The sequence below is a fragment of the Egretta garzetta genome, unplaced genomic scaffold, assembly GCF_000687185.1.
Source record: "Egretta garzetta isolate BGI_Z169 unplaced genomic scaffold, ASM68718v1 scaffold46, whole genome shotgun sequence".
Classification (NCBI taxonomy): domain Eukaryota; kingdom Metazoa; phylum Chordata; class Aves; order Pelecaniformes; family Ardeidae; genus Egretta; species Egretta garzetta.
This window is the reverse complement of record NW_009260268.1, coordinates 3,324,878-3,352,114: the sequence shown is the minus strand read 5'-3', so window position 1 is coordinate 3,352,114 and position 27,237 is coordinate 3,324,878. Positions and strand designations below refer to the sequence as shown.

The window sequence follows — 27,237 nt, the reverse complement described above, 5'->3', positions numbered from 1 at the left end:
TTTTATCACTAATATTTAAATATTTGCTTTATCACAGAGAATAGCTGGCTGGTGTATATTCTTGTCCTGACCATTGCCTGCAGAGCTAAGGCTAACAAAATGATCAATCCCAAGGTACACACAGGGTAAAAGGCTCAACAGATTTGGGAGTATGACAGATCGTTGTAAAGAAGTCGGGACAGCAGAGGCCTGACTAAATAGGTCAAGTCTCACTGTGTATTCATAGAATGTTTTGCGTTAATAGAAACCTATTTAGTAGACATAAGACAACATTCACAACAGACGCATGCAGTCTTTCAGTGTACATCTCTTCAAGCTTAGTTAACTGAATCTGGTATTGTGTAATTCCAGCACTGGCTGAGGAAAACTGCCCACCTCTTTGGTTCCATGCACAGTGAAAATGGCACTACCTTCTTGTATTGACTTAGACAATGTCAAGATAGTGCCATTGGCAATGGAGAATCAATTGCCAAAGCAATTCCTGGGGAAGAAAGAGGGACCTTGATGTCCCCAAATTCTCATTAATTTCTTCTTCTTTCTCATTTAATTCTCATAAGATTGTTGAATCCACACTAAAGAAGAAATAATTAGTACAGTACCAATCAGTCTGTTAATATAGCTGGTCAGAGTCTGTACTATGCAACAACATATTGGAAACAACTCCCCCTGACTGCTGTAGTTCTCTGTAACTGAACAGTGGATTTTTCTGTTAGGAAAAAAACACGCCCAAGAACAACAAACTCCGACCCTTAATAAAACCAAGAGCGGACAGAGAAGATCCCAAAAGGTAGAACTGAAGGATGGAGGTTACATATGAAACCTTGATTTGATGCCCATGTTTGACCTAGGAGTTGCTCTACAACACTTTCCCTTCATTCATTCACTGCAAATGATGGATGCTGAATGAGGCAGTAAGCCACGGGGAGAAGAAGGACAAAGTTCTGTTTTGTCTTGCACGTTGTAAAGCTGGACTCTATTTCTGGCTCTAACTCAGACTCCCTGTACAAAGTTTGGGTAAAACTATTAATGTGTATATAGAAAGAGGTCAAAGTAAGACAGCTTCATATTTCTTACTCTTTCATGGCTTAAATTTAATACTGCTCTCTTCCTAGCCATCCAAACAGCAAAAGGATTCTAAAATGTTCATGTTGGAAAAAAATTGGTCGTTTTCTTCCTTGATTGCAAATCTGATTATGGATAGCAGTTAAGCAAATGAGCAGGTTGAAAAAATTCCAGCATATTCTGGATCCCCAGATGAGGCAGTTTATATTCTTTATTCCCCATCTTTTTAACCCATTATTTCAGGGAGCTTTTCTTTGAATCTTTTACTCTAAACTAGAGCTTCTTTTTAATTCCACTATTCTATATGTTGCTGTCCTATCTTTTGGTTCAGCACTTGCATGTTTCTGTTGCTTAATTCCTTGTTTTTCAACCATTCAACAGTAGATGAAGCCTCTAAACAAAGGACCAACATTTTCCACAACTCTCTTCTATTTTCTTTAAAAGTTAGCAGGTCTCATTCACAAGAATGGTAAACTTAAATGTTTTCTACATCGCAAAATGGTTGAGAAAGACCATGAGGGCTAGAAAAGCAAGACTATGGGGGCAGGGTAAAAGTGAGACTTTCTTTCCTTTAGACTGAAATAACATTTTCAATTCCTGTGACCCCCAAGACTGCATTAAGTGGCCTTACACTGTAGCGTTTGCCCTGGTCTCTCCCCATGCTGACATCCCCTGCTCTCACCTCCTCTGTGTAGACTTTGTAAATGTAGGAGTCTTTCCCGTCAGAGCGATGGAAGTGCAAGACAGACCAGACTCTTGATGCAGCTCCTTCCTCTGGCTGGGCTAATTGACAGAGCAGCAATTGACTGAGCAGTTCTGCAAAGGCAGACATGAAGTCTAGCAAACTGTCTCTTCTGCCTTATGTTGCCTGAGCAGAAGCAGTGGGATCTGAAGTCACTTTCTTTACCCTGTATTCACGGTAACTACAATAAGCCTGGGCACAACACATTCATCTCTCAGCCTTTCTGAGAAGGGCCTTGTTAGACCACCATTCACCAGGTGAGCGGTCCTGTTAGTTCTTCAGTCTGCAGCTGCCACAGTCACACAGTGGACATCAACCACTCTGTGTTCCTTATCAGTGTGTACTGGCGTACCTTGCAGCAAGGGCTATAGCGTTTTCACACTCGTGGCAATGCCTCTCTATGAAGTTCAAAACCTCTCTCAAACTGGCTTTACAAATGTGACACACCACCCCAGCTCCTGTAAACCTCAGCAGACAAGCCAGATCACTGTGTTAGAGGCATGTCATGGGATGCTAGAGGTCACACAATACCACAGTCCTTCCCATCTTTTTATGTTATGACCGATTTCCTACTCGGTCATTTCCCTTTCACACCTATGCTATGAAACAGTTAACCAAGATGAAGGACCATTTCCATCTTACATTAATGATTTCCACTGATTTATACTTGGATGGCCTATTAAATGGAGAGTATTTCTGCTATTACATCTGTAGAGATGGGAAAACCACATATATGAATGAGTGTAATCCATTCATGGTTTTATGGACCCAAAGTTCTCTAGAGAGTGTCCCTGAGTGCTGGATTTTGCATTTAGATTGCTGAGTTAGCTGAAATATGTGTAATATCACCAGTAGGCAAAGAGCTCCCTATTGACTATGGGCAGAGGAAGGCCCTTGTGCATTGTTTATTTCAGCAAGGATGTGAGCTGGCGTGTGCCCATGAAATGTTGTACAGCTATATTTGGTTTTTGTTGGTTTTTTTTTTTGTTTTTTTTTTTTTTTACAGCGTATGTGAATAAATGATGTGTGGAGCTGAAAGCTCTCACTCACTGGAAAGCTCATCTCTTTTTCCCGAATACAAGAATAGAGGCGCATTAGACATGCTTATATTTCTTAATGTGCCTGTGGGAGAAATAATCCGGTACAGCTATCTTCTTGCGCCCCTCATATTCATGAGTAATCTGGCTCTTTGGGGCTAGCAAAGTGTAGAGCTCAGCTCAGAATCAAGTCTTCAATATTTTACTATCTGTACGGCTGTTTTTCCCAGTCCTTGACAGGGATACTTCATACTGAATTCCTTCTTTCGTATTTATGTATTTATTTAGTAGCAGATGTTTGCTTCTGATGACTTATGAGGCAATATTATGGAGACTGAGCACAATTAATGTGTTTTATAAATGGGATTATCTGAATCCCCTTTAAAAAAGATGTAGTGACAAAGTTGAACTCTAAACCGCACCTTTATACTCCTGTGTGCATTCACACAAAATAACCACAAATCCAATGATTGGAAGGGGCTGGACAGCAGTGGCAAGCCCGACATTTGCATACATGCTTTTTGCTCTTTGGGGCTGGCAGCTGAGGTGGAAAGGGTGCTCAGGGGGGCATCTCTGCTTTGCCAGGGCAGAGAGGAATTTCTCCACTTACTCAGGTTCTTGCATTGTTCACAGGAGCTTCAGCCCAGTAAGAACTACTTCAAAGGCTTTATACAGCTCATGCTCTGCCTCGGATTGAAATGTAGCAAGCCTGTTTCAACAAAGGCAATGAAGATTTAAGGATCATATGGCCTTCTAGGCTTTATTATTAATTTACACTGATTTTCAAAAGAGGGAGGGAAGGAGAGATTGACTCTTCTCTTTCTATTTTCTGTCGCTGACTTCTCAAGACTCTGAATCTGAGTGCAACCAATACCAAAAAGCAGACCCTTACACTTATATTTCCATAACTGTGGTGACTTAAAGTTCTAATTAGCAAATCAGTTAAAAGAAAGTATTTGAAGACCATTTATGGATGCAGAGGTGAAAAAAATCTGTAATCTGGACAAAGCTGCAAAAGAAGTTAGAAGCACAAAAAGAGCCTGTTCTGTTCCCTTATTAAAGTCAATGGCTTTTTTTTTCACAGACAAGCACTGCCCCCATTAACTGCCTAGACCTCAAATTATATAATATTTATAGCAAACATTTATGAAATTAAATAATTAAAGAGATGAAGAAATAAAGGGAATCCTCTAAAATAAAAATCGGGAAATGGAATTTAACAAACAAATAGAGAAAAGAAAGAATAATTAAAAATAAACAACCCACAAGAGAGGAAGAAGTCTCCATCTTCTCTGCATGTTGTCCTTTTGGACAATTATTTTCCCTATCTTGCAATCAAAAGTCTGTATTAGACTTTTGCTCCAGCCCTATACACAAACATACGTGTACGCAATGATGAAATAAGTGATAGCATTCCTAAATGCCGTATTAGTTATATTTCATGCAAAATGAGAGGAAAAGAGGAGAGGAAAAGTCATATTCATATTATTCATATTACGGCATTTTTACAGCCTATACTTCACACATACTTTTATAAGAACTAGACACCACACAGTTTAATTGCAGTTCAAATACTTCTTTGAAGTTAATTCAACCACTATCATGCTGCAGAATGCTTGTAAAATATTCAAATTTTCTATTTCCTCTAAACAATCGGGAGTTTTCATTAAATCACTGTTGTGGTTTTTACTGTTACCAAAAACTTTGCTAGCTAAAGGTTAGTATGTCACAGTCTATATACAGTCCATCAGACATCCCTATTCATGGTGATAATTATAAAAAATGGGACTCACCTATAAAGTAGGACAGCAGTATTGCCAGCAGCACTGAGACCCCTACAGCACAGAGTGCAGTACATTTCCAGCTACAGTACTTTGAAGACTTCTTGAATTTAAAAGCACTTCTGGATAGAGTGTTCCTAGGTAGTGGCCGAGTAGGAGGGGAATAAACAGAGCCGGATGCCATTGTGTACCCTGGCGTTGCAGTACTGAACAGCGGTGTGGTCCCTGTTCCTGTTTTGAATAGGAAATGCCTGTGGAAGAAAGAGCGTATGGTAAAGTATAGAAGTAAATAAAGCTGGAGCACAGGCAGTCATACCTCTTTTGCTTAATGTTGCATAAGTTTCAAATAGCTAACAACATCCAATCTACAGAGGGTTGCAGAAGCAATACTTCTTGTGACACTCACACATAAAAAAGGCACTTTCCCTTTAAGAAACGACCAAAACCCCCCAAACATTAGTAATACACTGGTATCCAGACAGGAAACAGAACTACCCAAAATATGGTATGGTAGGGAGGAGGTCTCTCAGAGTTTATCTGACAAGTAGGGACAGGCTTTCTGCTGCTGTTTATTTTCGTTGGCTTCCGCTACAGACTACAGGGAACTCCATTAAAAAGTCAATAATGAGCAATTTGACTATAACCCACACTACTTATCACAGCTTTCCTGGGTTAAGTACAAAGAAAACAGCAATCTCTCAGATACAAACTTTTGGCAACTTTGCCAGAATTAGTCAGCTAAAAGATTTTTTTTTGTGTCCTAAATGCTCAGTTCACTAATTCATATCTCCTTGCACATAATCTTACCATAACAAGATCTGATTATGGATACAGCAGCTAGTTACAGCCCGGCAAGTACTCTAAAGAAATCTAAGAACCACAGCCAGCAACAGAAATGAAAAGCAAAGCCGAAGTTAATACACACACTGTAAGTTACCAGTAAACTGAATTTTGGTTCAATTAAAATTTCTAAAAGAAATACTACTCCCTGAGCCTATCTACAGTAGATTCCTTTAATTTTAGTTCATGCAAGCATGATTATTTTAGAAGAACCTCTAAGAATGGCATATACTACATACGACCTGGAGTTTTTCTCCTGATGCATGTATACAATCCTATGAACAACAAAACCTCAGCCAAACAAAGATCTTTCCCCCAATTTCTTATGTTGGCAACTCTGTAGTGTGAGGCTTGGCCTTACCTACTAAGGCTTTGCAAAGGGAATGCATTATAGCTAAAAATGGTAAGAAAGCACACTGTGGAGAATTTTGAACTTACCAAGCGCATGAACAGCTAAACAGAACTAGAGAGGTGTTTGCATTTTTTAATAGGTAACAGGCACTCATGAATTGCTGATATCCAGGTCCTCCTGAAGCCAAGTGCATGCTTACACTGTGTTTGCCTACTGCGTGCCACCTATACAGTACGGGCCAGAGGATCTATCATCAAATGAGCTGGCTGTGGAGGGGAAAGCCCTCTAGTTATACCATGTGGCACTGTGGACTGCTTCTCAGCTGATGGGACTTTCATCCTCCAGAACCCATGCTTGGATCCTTGCATAGTAATGGACCAACCTATACAGGTATAGCGGCTTCGTCAGAAATGCACGGTAGAGACACTAGAAATTAATTTGCCCCACTGCAGCCTGAGAAAAATACCAGCAGTTGATAAACAAGGTTTGTTATTTGCAGGTGATTTTGCTACGGTAAGTTAACAGATGAACTAGAACATCTTGGCATAAGCCCTCCTTGAAAATATTTGCATTACAAACATGATCCCATGAAATATGCTACACAGGTTACTTCATTTTGAACAATATTAAACTTGCTGGCAGTAACATCAGAAGGATACGCACTAGATCTACTGATGCACAACAGCACATCCCAATTTTTCTTGGCTTCTGAGCTCAGAGGATTACCAATGATTTCAAAAGACAAAGCCCCTGTGGTTTAAATCTTCTCTAAGAAGGTACTTCATTAAAAGTTGTGACATTTTCTATGTAGCAAACACCAAAATAATAATAAGTAGCCCCATGTAAAAAATGTTTTACACCTTACAACACCATTACTTTGATTTTACAGACTCACAGAAGCACGTAAATTCATTAAGTCCTGATAAAGTGTCTTGTCCACTTGACCTTTACTGCTCTTTCATTTCTGGCTACATGTGGTAAATTCTATGTGCAGGTATGTTTCACAAACAATATCTACATAGATCTCAAGAAAATGCCAAACACAAAGGTGGCCATTTCCCTCTCTATTTGCAATGTCTTGGGGGACTGAGGGAAAGCCATACAGTAGGTATAATACTCCTCCTCCTAAATATCAGCTTCCATGTTAAAAATAAGAAGATGCCTGACCAACCTGCAATTTTCACATCCTCCTGCTCTTGCTGTTAGGCTCAACAGACTTGAATGGAATACTCTAAGCTTTAACAAAATAATCATAGAATCGTTTGGGTTGGAAGGGACCTTTAAAGGCCATCTTGTCCAAGCCCCGTTGCAACAAAACAGTCAGCTTCTGATCTTTTCCTTTTTTTTTTTTTCCTCGGAGAAAGTGAGAGCTAAGACGCTGGCTTTGGTACAGCACAGCCTACTAGAGACTGTAATCCATATTCTCAAAGCCTTTGAGGAGTTAATCCCATAGATAAACTTGGGAGATGGCTGCATATCTGTGGTGGTATGAGCTGTCATAGCTCTGACAGTCCACCTCAGGCATCAAGGCAATGAAAGAAAATTGTAACTTTTATATGTGAATTCAGCAATGTGTACTCCTAGGCAGCTCACAACATGACTCCTCACTTTAAGCTATTCCTCCTTTGCTTTGAATCCCATGAATACAATACCAGAGTGGTCACACCGGCTGGCTGGAGAACGCTGAGGGAAAAATAATGACAGAAACTCCAGCCTGGCATCGTCCTCTGGGTTAAGAAAATTTGTTTGGATCTCTCTATTCCTAATGAGTGGAGTTACTAACAAAGTTGTCAGAGACTCTCCTGCTACATTAACTCTGAGTGATAAGTATTTAAAGTGTAACGCTATCAGACTTGCACATCTTGTCTGCCTCACTGAGCCATGCCAAACACTGCTCCTATGAGACGCTCAGAAGGATATGGTATCTGACAACAAATCCAGGCTGCTTCTAGATAATGCCAAAATTCTTATGCTCTTGAAATATAATCTATCCACAAATGATTTTAATTATCTAGATATCCATCTACCTTGTCTTTTCAAACTATGGAACTCGAATAGCTAATTTCTAAAGCCTAAACCGTTAGCACTACTTGACCAGGACTGACTTACCGGCAATTATGCTGCGTTTCATCTCATAGGGAGCTTATTGCTTCTGCAGAAGTGTATCTTCCATTCAGAATTGATCATCTAACAAGTGCTTGCTAGATCTTCATGTAAGCAGGACTTTAAATATTTTATTAAGCTTTAGAGCAAGAAAATCCAGTGAATCATGCTAATATTTTACAAGACAAGCTAACTGTTTTTATTAAATAATTCAGTTCACTTCTTAAAGCAAATAATCTTCTACTTTCATGTTTATTCAATATATATTTCTGTCTGCTTTTTCAATATATGTTTCTATTAAAAAGTGCAGCTAATCTTATTTTAGAGGGCAAGAATTCAGTACCTAACAAACCTAAACTACAGACTGGTAGCAAAATACAAAGTTGTGTCATAAACTAATCCTTGGATGCAAAGACAGCTGGGAAGTCCCCTTATTTCACAAATACTAGGCATTTTACTTAAGCTTCTGCCCTTAAAAGATAACACAGAAACACATCATCAAAAACCTCAAAGATGTTAGCTCAGAAAACAGAAGCATATGAATAAAATAATCATGCTTTTACTTTAACTCTGTACTCTCTGAGCACCAAGTGCTGGTGTGTACCTGCTGACATGCAGATGATTTTCTTCCTCCTCAAGTTGGAGGGAGGATTCACACCAAATACGATTTTCTCTGTGCTGCCACTTCCTCTGTGGAAAATAAAATTGAAGCACCCTCTACTAAATTCAGTAAATGGGAAAGCAGGAGGGGGAAAAAAGTGATAAAAACCCCCCGTGAGTTGGGCAGAAAGATTAAGTTAACTGAAAACTGTGTCTTTAGAGAAATGGAGATAGATTATCAAAACATTCAAGGACAGTAAGGCTCAGACCATAAGCTCAAATACTTCCGATATAAGATAGCCAGATGTCCAGCAACAGAAATATGATTTAAAATCACTTTCTTTATGAAAGGATCTGTGACAAAAATTTTTGACCGCAGTTCAGAATAAAATGTATACTATGCATCAATGAATGCAATATTACATGAACACGTCTGGAAGGCCCTAAACTCCAGACTGACAGAAGCATAGATATCATACAAATAAACTAACACCAAGCAAAAAGGAGTACTCTGCATTACTTTAAAATAGATTGGTCACCATTTGTACAGAATTATTGCATAATTTTAACATTCCTAATGTAATTTTTACATTAGATACATGACTGTTTGGTTTTTTTTTTTAGCTTATGCTGAAATTGCTTCACCTTGCAAAAGATTCACTGTGATCTGTAGCTGTGATTTCTCTGGTTTGGGGCATCATATATAGAATGCTTTGCATATACTTGGAAGACATGTGAAAGAGCCTACCTTATAATTTCCAACAACTTTCTTGGGAGCATTTTAGTCCTGTTTTAAAGTATTTCATACAGCACAACCACACCAGTAGAGCGTTGAATCCCATAGCAAATATGTCATGATGAATTAAAAGTCACACAGGACTTATACAAAATTTCTACAAAATAAGGAATTGTGAATAAGGCCTAGCAAAATTCTACTGAATTTCTCTAAGTGCATCAGAATACACATATTTTATCACCTCGCCAGTGAGATTTAAAGACAGCTATTGCTATTTTGTACAATGTTATTATTTAGATGATGACTGCTGTCACAGAATAAAGGTCAGCAGCACTAGGCCTTATGCATACACAACAACAAAACACTCCTCACCTCGAGACCTACAATACCATTGATCCAGAATAAAATTGTATTTAGAATATATGTGCTTAAAAAAGCTAAATCCCATCCTCTCAGATATTTGAATCCTGTGTATTGTTGTATACTACCAGCACCTGAAGAATCTGGAGCAGAATAAAGCTATTAGTTTGGTTATGTTTCTGAACAGATTTCACCGTGATGAGTAACAGATGTCTTAGTGCCATTGCGGTATAGGTTTTCTTGCAGTACTGTCTCCTACACTGTCCTACGTGCAGTCGGTGTGGTCAGTTCCATGACGATGCTAGTGATACGTGGCTCTTCAGATCATTACAGACCACTACTGGAAGACCACTGAGGAACAACAGATACAACAACACTCAGAAGACTGCACTACAAAAGACGTGGTGTTTGAAACTATCTCTCACCTGGACTTTTGAAGAAGGTCTCTGTCTAGAAAACAGTGTAAGGGGTAGGATTCCCATAAGAGTATATGGTACAAAGAGAAAGTTAGTTCATTCCAAAAACTGTGGAGGAGGAGGATAATCTTATTTGATAAAGAACAGTTACATGTACAAAATCTGTGCGCAGCTGTAACCAAATAAGCAGAAACAGGAATTACCGCAGTAGGGCAGGTCACCAGAAACAATACCCTGTCTGAAAGTCGCCAGTACAAAGGGAGGGGATGAACAGCTTCCAGACTACTTACTCACTAACAGCTCACTCTTTCTCTGAACAGTCCAAATCTCACGCTCTCACTGATGTCTTGTGGCGTTTTGTTCTGTAGGCTAAACACGCATCGTGTCAAAATGTATTTTCTTCTATCAATTTCAATTTAAATTCAACTGATTGTTCCGTTGTTCTTGTATAATGAGTATGTACTCTTTGCCCCGCAGTACATAAAGACAAAATTTTTATAATATTACTGTGTGATTCACTTTATTTTTAGGGTAATACATACAAAAGCATTAAAAAGTAATTGCCTAAAGCAAAAAAGCAAAATTTAGGCTCTTTATGGGTCAGGCAAAGGCAACCACGGAGTTCAGAAAAGCTATTTTCAGACACCTGTTGTTTCTGTGCAGAATATAATAAAACTGACATTTGGAAGATGACAGAATAGAAAGTGACTTGAACAGAGGTGAAAGAGGAAAGAAAAACTATCCCTAACATATTCTGCATTTGTTTCTTTTACCCTTAGGTACCAAAAGACCCCCATCACCATTGCTGTTATCAAAATGTTCCCAGGCACAGCAAAGTAAGTTGATAAGCAGTGCAGCAGTACAGCAAGCAGCAAAAGCAAAAAGCAGCCACTAACGAGCACTAGACTCTAACACACAGTAAAGCAAGCAAGCCCCATGGCAAGCACAGGAGCCTGCCGATTAATAGCTAGACAGCAATAACAGCTATAAATTCGATCTAGCACATTCCAATCAAATCTGTCGTTATCTTGAACCCTTTGAGCCCCAGGCTGGGCACCAAAAAGGACTGTCGTGGTTTAATCCCAGCCAGCAACTCAGCACCACGCAGCTGCTCTCTCACTCCCCTCCGGTGGGATGGGGGAGAGAATCAGAAGGGTAAAAGTAACAAAACTCGTGGGTTGAGACAAAGACAGTTTAATAGGGAAAGCAAAAGCCGTGCGCACAAGCAAAGCAAAACAAGGAATTCATTCACTACCTCCCATGGGCAGGCAGGTGTTCAGCCATCTCCAGGAAAGCAGGGCTCCATCACGCGTTAACGGTTACTTGGGAAGACAAATGCCATCACTCCGAACACCCTCCCCCACCCCCCACCCCCTTCCTTCTTCCTCCAGCTTTATACATGCTGAGCATGACATCATACGGTCTGGGATATCCCTGTGGTCAGTTGGGGTCAGCTGCCCCAACTGTGTCCCCTCCCAGCTTCTTGTGTTCCCCCAGTCTGCTCGCTGGTGGGGTGGGGTGAGAGGCAGAAAAGGCCTTGACTCTGTGTAAGCAGTGCCCAGCAGTAAAAACATCCCTGTGTTATCCACACTCTTTTCAGCACAACTGCAAAATGTAGCCCCATATTAGCTACTATGAAGAAAATTAACTCTATCCCAGCCAATACCAACACATTGACTCATCTATTCTCCTTGCAGTTTGAGAAAAACCCTGGACATCTTAGCAATCACCAGTACAGGGGACCACTCTTGGCTCGAAAGATCAATGTACTTTACTTGAGTCTTCTAGCCAAGGCAATACCATTCTGCCTTCTGCAATCACAGGTTAAGTACTTTATGAAATGAGCACACCAATTTTTACATTGTGGGACATAGGTTAATCTTCCTCCCCCAAACCAACTCAAATCTGCCATCTGCCAGTACCTAACTCTATTTAAAATTATCTACTTGTCTCAAAGGAGTGTTGAATCTGTGGACATTAGTAAATGAATTAAGACATTTGTAAGCAAGCCCAGGTAAATGTTCTTATCCATTCAGCTAAGGTCCTCAATCCGTCACCCTGGATTCACTCCAAGAATCTAGAATTAGGAACACATCAATTATATTCTCCTAAGCCTCACGAGGCAGAAAAAACTTCTATCGAATCTACTTGGAGTGAATGCAGGTTCAGAGAAATGTAAATTTTAGTGAATTTATGTGTTGGTGACATATTTACCTCTGAGGACCAATACTACAGGAGACATGACTTCTCTGCTCGGAATTCAATAGTACTCCTAATGACTTGGTTTTGATTTTTAATATAATGGTATTATTGAATTTCTGGGAATAAAACCTGTAATTATTCTGTTTTGTAATGAATACTGCTGTGATGACTCCTTACCTGAACTAAAAATAAAAGACCAGATTTTGTCCCGATTCAAAATGCACCTATCTGGTGACAGCAGCAAGGAGTAATTCTGCTTTTCAAAAGTGTAATGGCACCTTCTACACAGTTTGGCAGCACCATAAGGACAGTGTAAGCAAGCAAGACACAGCGATAGCTGCAGCTTTATCTTATTTCTCTGATGGTCCAAAGGGGTGTAGGAAAGTCAGACAGAAGAGACTGACGAGGTTTGGGAGCTCTTATTGTCTACCTCAAATACATCATTACTGAAGCATACAGAGATAGCGTGTGCTTATCTCCGTGTGAAGACCTAGCATCTTAGCTGCCATTTCCATACAAAGAAATCAATCAATCTTAAGAAAGTAACTTCAAGAGAGGATGGATATATCCAGCTGCAGCTATTTTAGTTTCTCCAGCTTCTCTCATTTACGTTTTCGTACTTATCTCTCCCTGATTTTCCTTAATGCAAACCAGCTGAATTTTTTCCTCCTGGGAATGGGTTATCATGCTTTCTGGTTGTTTACAAAACCCCTACCAGATACATTAACTGTCAGGATTAGAACAAAACCATTAACTGTGGAAAAAACAGTGGTCCGAGTTCGCAATCAATCATTGCACTCCATCTACCAACTGGTGTGCTCTCTCTCTGCTGACAGACCCTATTCATGCTGGATTGAACTGGGTTCTCTGAGAGAGACCACGACCCTCACCTGCCACTTGACATTAGAGAGCTCCGCCTGGTTCACTAATGGATAGATCACATCAATAAACCTGATTCTTTGCACTGAGTTGGGGAAGCAGATGGAAAGAGAAGATTAATCTCTGCTGACTGATGTTATAGGAAAGATGTAAAAGATAACAGAAATTACTGGCTAGGTCTCATACGAACTCTGGTTCACTGATGCAGAGATCAGCTTTCCCAGTAGGCTGCAGAAGGAATTGCATTTTTGTTTCTCTGTGAGCACTTTATGCCTGTCTTCATCTTCTGTTAACATTCTTCTGAGATGAAACCTTGTAGCTGGTGGTGTTTGCCCTTAGCACAGGCTTATGACCAACTTCCACAGAACCATATGCCGGCATTTAACATAAATCCAAGCCAGCACAGAAACTACATTATGCTGTAAATTTGTCTCAGATTATTTTCTGTGCAGAATCACAATCAAAAATTGCTTAGGAAGAGACAAAAGTGAATTTCTGCTTCCTCAGAGCCAATATTAATACTACCATAATCCTGGAAAAAGCTCCAAGATCACATCAGATCAAATGATAATCAAAATTTGGGGGAAAGAAAGAAAGAAAGAGAAGAGAGCTATTATCCATATGCAAAACCAGAGGAAACATCTGTGGGAACTGGAGATAAGCCTCTTCTAACAGCTTATTCAAATGTTTCAGAAAAACACTTTACATACGGTAATGCTTGAATTTGGGTGAGTCTACACTGAGGACCTGCTTTCTTTACAAAGTGAAGACTGAAAGCCAAGAAAGAAAAATACTACTAGGGCTGCAAGTGCCTTCCTTACTGCTTATGTATTCTTTCACATCTGGCCCCTGGCAGGGTACTGCTCCACTGCTGGCTGCTGCTAGAGAAGGACTGGAGAAGTCAGGCATGGCAACCTACAGCTGAAGCTTCAAACAGCAATTGAGACACAACATTATCCCAATTCACCCTGAAAGCCAACGGGATTTAGTAACTTAAAGGAGTGGATACTGTCAAAAGCCCCAAACTTCCTCTCTTTAGATGTGCAAGAGTAAATATCTTCCTCTGCAATGCACCTACCTTCTTGGTGGTGTAAGAAAGAATAGACTGCTACAGCATACAGAGGGCACCTGTAAACATCCTATTATTTGTTTCTCCAAATTCAGATTTGGGCTGCTAGCTCTCTCCCCCAGAGGAGGAGTTCACTGCTGTGATATACGCATGTCTAGGATCAAAAGAACCTGTATAATCAGCCAGTTCCGCTGAGCCTGCCCCTTCATGCTCCTCTGCTATGCTGCACTCTGTGAAGATGAGCAAGGGGAGCAAACAGTGCTAAGACACACTTTGCAAAATTGAGCAGGAGAGCCAGATGCAAAGAATGAGTTATGGTGCTGGGTGGGCAAGCAAAGAAACCTGCTACAATTTTAGTTACTCATACTCTTCGTTGCATGATTGTCCCATTACCTACCTTCAGAGGAGAGTAAAACTAGGCTTATGTATTGCTGAAAAAATATCAAGAGGCTCTGTTCTCCTTACAGGCTTCTTCTGGTATCTCAGAGAACTAGCAGTACTTACAGAGACTTCTTCTAGGTTACAGTAAGTGACCTGGCTCTGAATACTGTTGGTGATACTCACTTCTGAAGGAGGCAGCAGTTGGGAGTGAACCTGACAGCCCCTTAGTGCACTTTCTGATACTGGCAGTGTTCATGCTATTCCAGTTCTCTCTCCAAAGGAAGAGAGAGTGGTGGAAAGAGCCGAATTTTCCAGCGAGGACTTGAAATGCTCATGTGAGCAGTAAAAATTTATATTACAATTACTTAACTTGTTCTCTGCTCTTCTGGAATCATATCCCTACCAAGATAGAGAGAGAAAGAGAGGAAGTTGTCTCTGAGATGAGGTATTTTAATCTTGGCCAGTTCCTGTCTTGAATAAGTTAAGCTTTCCAGGGAGCAAATCAAAGAAGAGAGGTAGGGCACAAGTACTCCTCCAATCTCTTTTACAACCCTTGCTGTCTTCATAAAGCTGAAAGAGAACAATTGCTCTAAATGTCTCAAAAGGCACATGGCGACAATTTCAAAAAGCAAATGGGGTTTGAGAGACTCAGAGATACATTATTTACCCAAAGATTAATTCAGAAGTTGGAACAAAGGTTGAAATTTCCTGACTGAGCTACTGGACATTTTAAAAGGAGCTATAACCAGAAGGAAGTTAAAGAAGTGAAGTATTATTCTGCCAGTGACTGACAGGATCTGATTCTGCCTCAAGCTGCAAGCAGGCTGAAGTTTCCATCATAATGGATCTGTGAACCTTGGCTCACTTATTGATGTCCATAGCTGTGGTTCTCTTGCAATTCTGAGTCTGTGATAACCCGTGATGAACTCTGTGCTGCCACTACTACACTACCAGCAGTCACTCAAACAGCCAGATTCATGTCACTGCAGTGACAGCACTGTCATAACCTCTGAGTTACAGCCACTACCACCAACCTGGCAACTGTGCACGTACATATGATGCAACTGTCATTCCTGTTCTCCAGTTCTTATTGTTCCTTGGTGGAAACTTGTATACTACACTTGCATACTCTCTCTCATATGCAACATGCCAAGATTTGTAGACTTGGGAGACTACCGCTTAGGGATTCAAGAAGGCAGAGGGTTACACCTTAGGCCCAGAAGAGGGTGATGCTTTATCATTAATGGTACTCATTTCCACAGATGCTTTTTGGAGCTGGACTTCTCTTTGTGCACCCAACATTACCAGAGACACTGGATGATGGCACTATACAGTCATCCAGGTCTTTGCTTTGCCCTGATGTTTGGTATTGTCTTCTCACCTGTTTGAATGTGGCAGAAAGAATCTCCAGACCCTGTTAAAATTCCTTTCTGGTTCAACTCAAGCTGCACTTATTGGGATGGCAGGCTTGACTGCCTAACCGTAGAAAGAGGTTAGCTTTTAACTTTGTAAATTTTGTGTGCGTAACTCTATGGTGTTGATGAAATTTTTTACTCAAGTGTTCTTTTGTTTAACTTGCGATTTTTTCAAGCAAGTTTGAAGAAACTTCAGAGATTGCATTGAAAGGCTTCTTGTCAGCATAGGCCACCACAGATATAAAATCTGGTTTATTTCTGGCTTCTGTCACTAGTGGAGCATATACTGGCAGCCAAGATTTCTCATCATCTTGAGTCAGTCCTATAGGTGCTTATTACTCAAAGGCACTTTACAAGTAATCACAAGCAGTAAAGGACAAGGAATAATGTTGTTTTTCATCCTAGATATTCAGTCTCTCTAATACTCTAGCATTTTATGTAAGTCCTATCTTGCCTAACCAACCACTCTCAGCTTCTCCTTCTGGACTACTCCGTCCATCCATTTGCACACCCACTCCTACTCCTTTTCTGCCCAGTCATTTCCAGCTTTCTTCTCTCCACTCCTGACAACTCAGCCTCTTTTAACCTCCTCTCTCCTGAACTCTTTCTCCAACAGATGACAAAAATCCCCATCCAGCCTCCTTGCAAAGAAATCTTACTTAAATACAACACGAAGTTTTCAAAAAAAAACCCTGAAAAAATATGACATTTTCAAAAAATTAGGAGATTCTATAGAAATGGAAAATGCTAGGAAGCTTTATCAATAAGAAATATAAATATGGTCATTTGCCAATAGTGATTTTTTTTTCAGATTTTGACATCTAGATAACTTGGGGAGAGGACTATCAGGTCTGGTAAAAGAAAAACACACTTTTTACTTCAAACTAAGCTGATTTGTCAACATGTATACAAACATATGGCTATGAATTGGAGAAAAGAATAGTGGTAACAAGTAAAGCCACCAATACATACCATTAAAATACTCTGAGACTTCCAGCTGTGTTATGATAATTAATGCACTGTGCACAAATCTCTCGAAGCTATAAGCAACTATTCTTTAGGTCTAGGCCTATGAATCATTAGAATTTCTATGCAAAATGTCTATTTCTATTATCATTATTAACACTAAAATTGTCAAATTCATTAGATTAATATTCTCTCTGTAAGCCATACAAACTAAGAAATAGTATATCATAATGTAACACACGCATGACATGAAAACAAAGAAACAAATATATAATGATTCTAGCTGTGACACAGTATGTTAGTGAGGTTGATAAACTGAATCTTCATGCTGATAGCATGTTGTAGACTCAGATCTATTATGCTTTGGAACTGATGTGTTATTATCTCTGGACAAGTTTCACACCAGGAGATGATGCCTGCTAGCATAATTTTAAAAATGAAGGGATTACAAACAAGATAAATTTCATTGTATTGTTACCTGAATTAGTATCAACTAACAGGAATTTCATATAACATAAGCCATTTGCCAAAATACTGGCATTGGGTGGTCCCACTACAAACATATAGACTATAAACCAGGCATGGTTCTATTAATCCTACTTCAGCAATTATGCATCTGAATCAGTATTGCATGGTAATTGGTCTACAGGGAACAATAATATTTGTGTTTGTTCTTTTTTTTAATACAGTATGGTTCTTTTTTAATACAGTATGCTTACATTTTTACTTTAAAGAAAATATATTAGGGCCTTTGGTAAATATTTGCAGTATTGTTGAGTTTGCTGGTAATGATTAACTAATTGAATTTAACATACCATTCTCTTCCTGCTGTTGATTTTAATTTGTGGCTAAGTGAAAGTTTAAGAGTTTTTGGAACACAAAGCAGATCAATGTACAGTGTCAATACATTTCACAGATGAATTAGTTATTAATGGGCATATGCAGAACTCATTTAATCAAATAGCACCTTATCCCTTTTATAATGTTAAGAGTTACAATTGGAATTGTACAGAATTTAGACATAAAGCTCTGATTTCTACCCTAGTATAAACAAAATAAGAGAAGGTAAATTTATGATTAAGAATTCTTTACTAAAATTTAGCATACTGTGCTGATTAACAGGCTGGAACTGATTAGAAATGGTATTGCTTTGTCAGGTTTTTTTTGTGCGTGCATCAGAGACCAAGTATACTGATTTGGCATAGGAATGCCAAACATATTTCAAATATAAGACAGATATTAATGACAAAGTTAAATAGATATGGAACAGTTCTATCGTAGAAATTTTATTTCAAAAAATTGAAATATTCAATGATATGGAATTCTTTATTTCTAGTTATATATTTATCAGCAGTTCCTATTTCAAACTAGCTAGTAAAAATACTACAGATTAGATATATAATTCTTCTTAACTTCTTTGATTGGTCATTCCTTATGCTACAATTATATGTCATAATATTTCTAAAACAAACATTTGCTAAGTAGTAAATATATTGCAAGCTAAGGATCAGATCTGGCAAATGTGTAAGCATGCAAATAGTTTGCAACAGCTTGCAGAATAAGGCCATGGAGAATTAATACAACCTCAGTTGTGCTCTTATTTTCTTAAGTGAAGGCAAACAAGATTTGGCAGTCAAAGTTTACCATTATGTATGTACCATTTCTGTATGAAATGTTATTTAAAGTACAATTTAAAAAAAATCAGATATAAAGATGAGGAAGTCTATCCCAGATGTTTTTGACTATTGTAACGAAAATTTCTTTTCAAATTACATACTGTCTTCTGTGTCAACAGTTAGCATCATGCAAACACTTAAGAGTCACATACCCATAACTGCTATCGTGATATGTTGGAGAAAACACATCCATCTCTATAAGGTTGTCATGACCATTTGCAAGGACTGCTTGATTTCCTAATTCTCTATACACAAAGATACAAAAAGATGAAATTAGAGTGGCAATTTCAAATTAAAGAATGGGATGATCCCACAAAAAGAATATACTAATTCTGCTGCATAACTTTCTTTTTTCACAGATGTGCAAAACTGCAACTGCATTTTGAATGCATGATTTATCTGCTTTTATGATGTCCTCTGAACTACATGCTGGATTGTAACTTGAAGACACGGTGCTACAAGGCTACCATTAGGTGGTCCCTACCCTTTGGTGATCCCTTATTTACGTGCAAGTCCTTGAATAAAATTCCTGGCTGCTGCCTGTGGCAAGGCAGGCTTAAGGACTGAACAGCGCATAGTGGGGGATGTTGTTTACTTGATGAGGCTGGACCAGAGATGAAATAATAAAAGTGAACTGAGACTATTAAAAGACAGTCTCTTGCTGGGTATCTGGCACAGCCAGTCAGCCAGTAAATATGCAGAGGGCTGGCTACCAGAGTGAGTGGAGATCTCGTGTTCTGCAGATGACACTGCACAGCAGCAGGGGAGGGAAAGGACGGACCACAGACTCTGGCTCTCTCAGGGAATGGTGAGAAAATGAAGGGGGATAAACAAAGCTAGGCTCTATTATTTTGTTTATAACTGCGTATTTCTTTTGTCCTATCTAAACCAGAAAAGATTAGTTTTGGAAACAAAAATTGGGTCCATGCTTGCTTCAATGACTGCGTATCTTTGAAGAGGGTAATGATAAACTCAAGGAATACTGTGCAAATACTACTGAATTCTGGACTATCAGTGCTTGCCTAAGAGGCAGAGGACAAAATACACAGTGTGGTTAAATTTTAAGTATTCATGGTGACAGCAAGGGATTTTTGAGCAGGAAGGATGCCAAAGAGATCAAGCAAAAATCCGAAGTAAGACGAAGGAAACTTACAAGCATATGGGCCCAGTGTGCTAGGATACAAACAGATGCTTGGTGAGCACCTGACTGCATAAGAATGTCAAAAGAAAACAGAACTTTTTTATTCAACTTTAGCCTTTGAAAACAATACTGCTCATTTGACTTAATGAACATATCTAACGTGTGTATATACTGACCCCATAATTATGGCATGTCAATCTTTAAAAATGCATTCATGCTCTCATCAATCTATGTAGAGTCGAGTCCTGTTTCTTCCACTTGCAGACCAGCAATGTGGCATGCCTGCAATGATACATGGGGTCTTCAGAAGAGCAGGACTTGAACTCTATCCCCATTTTCTGCCTTTATTTTGTACCATGCCTTCTAAATATAAGTACCATGTCTAATCAAGTCCATGTGTTAAAACCTGCAAGACTTACAGAATGGAACAATTTTGAATTTGATTACACCAGGCACTGTTTTAGTGGGTGGAATGTGTAAAATAGCTGCTTTGAGCAGACTTTAACCTCCAGCAAAACTGTGCTTTTACAGACAATCAATCAGCCTCTACACAAATTGATTTAAGACTTCCCTGAAAACTATCAACATCCTTTCCACACCTTAATCAATACTGAAGGTGCTAGCTTCATTGGCAATCCACCCCAATAAAGACATATGGGTATGTTCATCACACTTTCGGAGTTTCTAAAATCTTTGCATTCTAAAATGAAGTTTGGATCAAGCTTGCAGAATGGTTATGAAATAACACATTCTAGGAATTGTTTTGTCTGTGCCACTTCTAAGGTATTCTATCACTTTAAGTAATGCCTTTAAAATGGTGAAATATTTTCCAGCCACCAAGTATTTCTTCAAGGAGTTCCCTCTTTCTTCTTGGTAAAATTAGTACATAAGTAACTTCATACAGGAATGTTCCTACCCAGTCTATTGTTAAGTATAAGTTAGGGGTAAGAGAAGACTAAGCAATATCAGTATAGACAATGAAAAACATGTTCGTTTCTATAAAAAATCCATAGTCCATCATACAAAATACAGCCATCTTTCAAAAAATGAGGTTTTTTTATACAGCAAATCAGGTTAGAAAAAGCAAAGCTCTTACTTGATTCACAGCCATGTTAGCACAGATTCTGAATCAAGTTTGATAATATTCTCAGAGATTTATTTCTTGACCGGAATATGTAAATTTCCCCTTGCTGACAAATTTATCTTAGACATTCAATGCCTAAAATTAATGAAATATTGCCTGAGAAATGCACTAAGAGATGCTACCAGCTTACAGCTATCAACAAATTTACGAATTCTAGCATACTTTTTCTCTGCACGTCTCTAACATACATAATGGGTTGTGCATTAGAAAAATTCCGCACATTCAAATATTTAACAGAGAAAGCATTTAAAGAAGTGATTTACTATGTATTTTTAAATATCAGTAATTTAGATCCTACTGGAATGCAAAGCCATGAGAATGTAACTAATGATCCTGGTGCTCAAGAACTCATTACTAAAACTAGTAGGTGAATAAAAACTTAAAGACTAAGGATAATAAAAAGCCTACTAATATTTAATTACTTAATCATCATTTATAATATTCAGACACCTGACATGTAGTCATGCATTTGCATGATTTTGGTGTCCAACCAGTAATTCAAAGAACAAAATGGAAAGTTATTCAATATAGTCCTGCTTTTTTATTTCTTCAAAAGCTAATATTCTTCTATGGTGCTGGCTTCTCCAGCAGATCTATTGCTTCTATAGCTGAACCTAACTCGCAGCAGGTTGGGGAAGAGTCAAATAGTAAAGATCATTAATGTCCAACGAAAAGGTCGTGTAGTCTGCAGGAAATGAGAGCAAATCTGCAGGAAATATTTTCTTACTGTCTTGCTTTTTTTTTTTAATGTAGATTTTACTGAGCCAAATAGAGTGAAGACAATTTCTGCCACTGCTCAGTAACCTCACTGTCATTTAAAGATGGCATCAAAGATGAAAGAAGCACTCATGCAATCCAAGTTACAGTTTTAGGCCCTCATACAATTTTAAGCAAAGAGTCTTTTCATGTTTAAAAAAACATAAATGGGAATTTCTGTTGGACGTTATTGATCTGTCACCTCACAGTTCATTCATTTAACCCGTAACAGCAATGCTTTACACAAAAGTATTAACTCTACACAGAGCCAAACTGCAGAATATTCTATTAGATATACAACTGAATCCAGTATTATGAAATATATATTTTGAAGTCACTTCCATTACTACTGCAAAATGATAGGGACTAAAACTTCCCTCAGGCTTTGCAAATACATCCCTCTCACCTACATGCATATACACAAAACCAGCCTATTCACTATCCAGCTATATATGACAGCAAGTTGTATGTCATTTTTATGCCACCCATCACCAATATGCACCCATAGAGATAGAAAGATAGCTATGTATATATGCTGACATTCACATCCTGCACCTCTAAACGGCCATCACCTAAGTCAGATAAAAAAGAGGGGGTGGGGGGGAGAAGCTGACTATGGGCATAAGCTAAACTATTGCCAAAGATAAACTTTCTTTCAGGCTGAGAAAAGGATGAAGGAAGAGACCTATCACAAAGTTGTTAATATAGTTGAAACTGAGCCTAAGAATCACACTCAGTAGGGCACCTTAACCAAAAAGGGAGAAATCAATGACAAATAAGTTCTTCACCTCCAGAGTTCCAGCCAAGTGAGACTACTACAGTAGGGCTCTGTCACTTTTTATGTGAAATTTTCACCCAACAGCTCATTCACAAGTGTTCAAAACTTGAACACTCAAATTCCCTCAGCTTTTCATCAGGAACATTTAAAAGATGAAAAGACTCTACTCAGCAAAAATTATTTACTCCATGTTGGAAGCATATTCTCATTCAAGCCCTATGTCTTTTTCTTTATAAACACAATAAAAACATATATGGCAATAAAATCAAACATCAAAGACCTTAGCCATCTACTGAATATTAACCAGTGTCTGGAAAACGTCACACATCTTCCCACTACAAATGTATTTGTTCTATAAGAAAACTCTTTCTTAATGTACTAAATTGTCTGACAATGAAATCCTTCAGTGGAATCCTAGTCCACACTGTCTATGTCTCCTAAGCAATACAGAAGGGTCCAAGAAAACTAAGAAAAGAAATAGCCATTCCCAACAGAAGAGATGCCTGAAACATCCATGGGGACAAAACTACCTAACAGAGAATCTTAAGATCATGTATGTTTTAAATTAGTCAAAATCAGCTGGACTATCTTTAGTTCACTACAAAACATAATTTAAAGGGATTCAAAGAATGAACTGAAGGGATTTCATAAGCATTTTCAGGAATTACTGTCAGCTTCAATATAGTTATAAATGTTCAGTTTGATGACTAAATTGGAATATTATGGCTTTCATTAACAAAAAATTAGTGCTGATTGAGTGTTACATGAGCATTAATCACTGTAGGTAAACTCAGCTCTGTGCCAGTAAGTCCTATAAAAATTTTTTTATACATCATTCTGCATCTAAAGAAGCTAGCATCACCCTTTATATTAGCTGCTTCTTTCCTAGAGACAATTATCAATTCTAAAAGACAAAAAAAGAATGAGGACAAATTTATCATTATATATATCTCGTTATATATTTAAGTGAGTTCTTTTGTCTCACGAAATCCCAGACAAATTTAATAAACACCTAGCCTCACAGGGGTATTTCTTTAAAGGGACCAAGTGCAAGAGTTAAAACATATTACTGAAAGTTTCTTGGCATTCAGCCTGTATGGCAGTATTTATGCGACACATAACATATCTGGCAAGCAAGGCAAGAAATTTCTTCAAACAGTCAAAAGTCACAGATTATGAACAGGAAGGAAAATGCTCATCTGGAGAAATTAATATACTCTCTGAGTCCGGTTACTCTGCAATAGGCATTGTAAGGGAAAAGAGTGTCACTGTGAATTGTAGAGAGAGGATGGATTTTATAGTACTGAAAGTTTTCACTTTTGTTTGCTGAATGAGGGGAAATATTAGCTGCTGGTCATCTTTCATCAAGCTAAATGTTTTCTTTAGAAGTGCCACAGTCTGTAGTAGTACCTAGGTAATTACCTGCTTTCCAGTGGCGCATTACTGCCAAGGACCCAGCTGTCCTGCAGCTGGACTGACTCAGGTGTGGTTTGCAGCTCGGCGGGCAAAGCAGCCGGCGGGGCCGGACTCTGATTCCTCCTATTTGTCAGTGAGTTTCTGTTAAGTGAGGTGATGGATGGGTGATGCTGTGCTGAATGTTGCTTGTGAGAAGGTGGCAAAGGCTGCAGGGTCGACTGGCCTTGGTTATTTGGAGGTTGTTCTAAGAAGAAAGAAAATTAAAGTTCGTTATACACCATCTTAGCATTTGCTACAACCAAAGCAGAATAGGAAATTCAACATAATCCTATCATCTAATATATTTCCATATTATTCTATTAGCAGACATTCAGTGACATTCTCTAAGAGCAAGTTTACCCTTGATACACCAAGTTCTAATTAATATACAACAGATGGTAAAATTGCTTTTGGTTTTAATTTGTTTCAGTTTTTTTTAATCTGGTTTTATTAACACCTACAGAAAATAGCATCTGACAGATCCCCTAATGTGCCTTTAGATTTCAGCTTTTTTTAACAAACCAACCCTGAAATTAAATGGGTAATTTCAGTAGAATACAAAGGTTTTCGAAATGCATATAATCCCTATAATTATTTAATGGAGTTTTTTAAGCTTTATTTAACTGCAATAAATTATTACAAGCTAGTTGCTAAACAGCAGTAGACTACTCTAGTTTAGTGCATTTCAAATAAGGCAGATCTGCACTATGATCTGCTAATAGATGCTAAGTATTCTTTAGCAGAAGGTCACTCTGTGAAGCAGATGTTGCTTCATGGATATTTAACAGACTGAATCACATCTGATTACAACGTCAGAAGACTCATATACTTAATGACCGTCACATCCATTAGAACACACACAGAACAGATTTTCCAATTTCACACTATGCAATATAACTACAGTTTGGAGTAAGTCACAGGTGGTCAGAGAGCCAGGCCATCAAAACAAAAGGAAATATTTTTTGACTTAACCAAAGCACATAACACCCATAAAGCTTAAAACCAAAACCTCAGAACAGCAAAACCCACAATCAAATACCTCCATCAATGTTAGGTTTTAACGATCTGGTTTGTAAAATCGGTAGTAAGTCAGTCAGAAATAGAAGACAAACCTTGCCATACAACACAATGAACACAAAATTAAAAAAAAACCTCAAGACACTTCATTTATTATGATTTAGCAATGACTGATGACACTTAAAAATGTAACACTTAACAATATGTAATTCAAATTGCAATCTATTTTCTAAACTAATGTAGTAGAACACACTTAGTAATATAAATGCAAGCCTTAAGCAGAGCAGAAGATACAGGGCCTGCACCTTGCTCACAGTATAAATGCTTTCACGTAGTTTGTAAATTAGTTGTTTGATCTTCATAAGCAATTCCAGTGTGGAACTTGTTAAAACTGCAAATTGTTACAAACCCAATAATAATAATAATACCTTGGTACAGAGAACACAGGAAAAGTACTTCTGTTGAAACAGATGTTTCCAATAACTTACAGGTGACTACTATAAAAATAACAGGGAGTAATTTCTCATGTCATGAACATAAGGAAATTTGAGAATGTTAAGGAATAGATGTGCTAAGCTTAAACAGAAAATCCAGCCTTTGGAATAATTTCCTTTCCAAGAAACCCATTCTCCTTTCCAGTTATCTTCAATGGTCAATACAACTTCTGTCACAAACAGCACCAACGGTGAATCTGTCATTAAAATAATGACAGCATTTGCATTGCCAAGAAGGTTTTCAAAACCGAATCCCTAATACATTACTGAAAAATTAGTTTCCAGGAAGGACACAACTGATGAGCTTTGTCTTTACCAACACCAACACAAAAGGTGTCACTGCACGTGATAATAATCCCTATCATGGGCTTCAAGCCACATTTCAACAAGCCAGCTAAAGGAAAGTTAACAGACTAACACTAGCAAAGTCTTTTTTTCCCCATTTCTACTTAAAATTTTATCTGATTTAGATTACAAGCTATTTATCATCTGGTGCAGAATTAATTTGATAATATAGAGGTGTATGTGTATATATAAATATATATATGCACACATATGTCTGTGAAGATTTACACATGTGCATATGTAAATACATATATGTATAAATGATTAATTACATGTCAGAAAAATTACAAGTGAAATTAAATAATTTTCAATAACTTATTTTTAATCAGATAAATTACTTAATCAAAATTGTCCTAAGGACCTGACTTTTTGTCGTTGTTATTCCCTTTTTTGACTCTCCTACCTGCCTAGCCTTGTTGAACAGTGTTGCCATGATCAGTGCAACACGGTCCTCCTCTGTAGCTCCTACCGGCTGAAACATTATTCTGACATCCCTCTTCTTCATTAATTTCTTTTCTCAATTAAAATCTCAGCTGAAAATCAATCTTTTAATTCATCATTTTTACTACTAAAGATCTTGCACCATCCTCTGCTAAAGACAAAGCAGAGGATAAAATAATGTTGTTCTTTTGCACAAAGGTGGGTGTGTGAGTAAGGGGACTATGCCAGGCCTGCAGGCTTGCCTCGGGTAGATGTCAGACCTTCCCACACACTCTACCAGTGAGGAAGAGGGATAGTAAAGGCTCTGTAAAGATAAATGCATAGATCTAGTAAATACACCGATAACATGCTGGAGGAGTGAAACTGTATTCCTCAGCCCATAGGCCAGCTACTCGGGGCCACTGTTTGGGATTTACATTATCCCCCCCGAAATTTACTATGAACCTACAAAGCCCTTCAGATATACAACGTATAAAGATTACTGACGCTGAAACTACAGAGTAACATATAAAATAAATTAAGAGTTGTGGGTTGGGCTTGTAACCATAAGACATAGGCTAGACGGGACCCAGAAGGCATAGCAAGTGCAACTTTGCAAAGATCACACATCCTCGAAGCCCACTGTCTCTCTCCATAGGATGCTGCCAGGTGATGTTTTCTAGTGTCCAAGGGCGACTTCAATTGGCAGGAAATCTACAGCCTCCACAGAGTCAGAAATGCCTGAAAAATCTGGAATGATTTATTCTCCTTCTAATTGTGCAAGAGCTACAGGTAGAATTGAGCCTAACAAGATTAGATTTTCCATAAATCAATAGAGCTAAAAATCTATATTCCTCCAAATTTCCTCAGTCCTGTATTGTCACTCTGAGTGAGAGATCACCGAGGACTGCTCTTTCGATCTTTCCTTCAACCTGCCAGATTTCCTGAATCCACAGTTCTTCTGATTGCCATGCAACTTCTAACAGAAACTTCAATCTTGCACCACTGATTCATGAGGAAGATATAATCATCACAACAGTCATGTTTTGAATACTGTTCTTCGGTCGGAG

The 27,237-nt window shown here is 38.4% G+C and overlaps 1 protein-coding gene across 1 annotated transcript in view; it reads right to left on the bottom strand.

Annotated features, from left to right (window-relative positions):
- Window positions 1-27,237, bottom strand: part of TENM3 (teneurin transmembrane protein 3) — a 320,392-nt gene that overhangs the window by 114,311 nt on the left and 178,844 nt on the right. Inside the window, 2 exon segments of the mRNA XM_035897781.1 lie at window positions 4,635-4,873; window positions 23,859-24,096. Coding sequence (XP_035753674.1) covers window positions 4,635-4,873; window positions 23,859-24,096 — 477 coding nt within the window.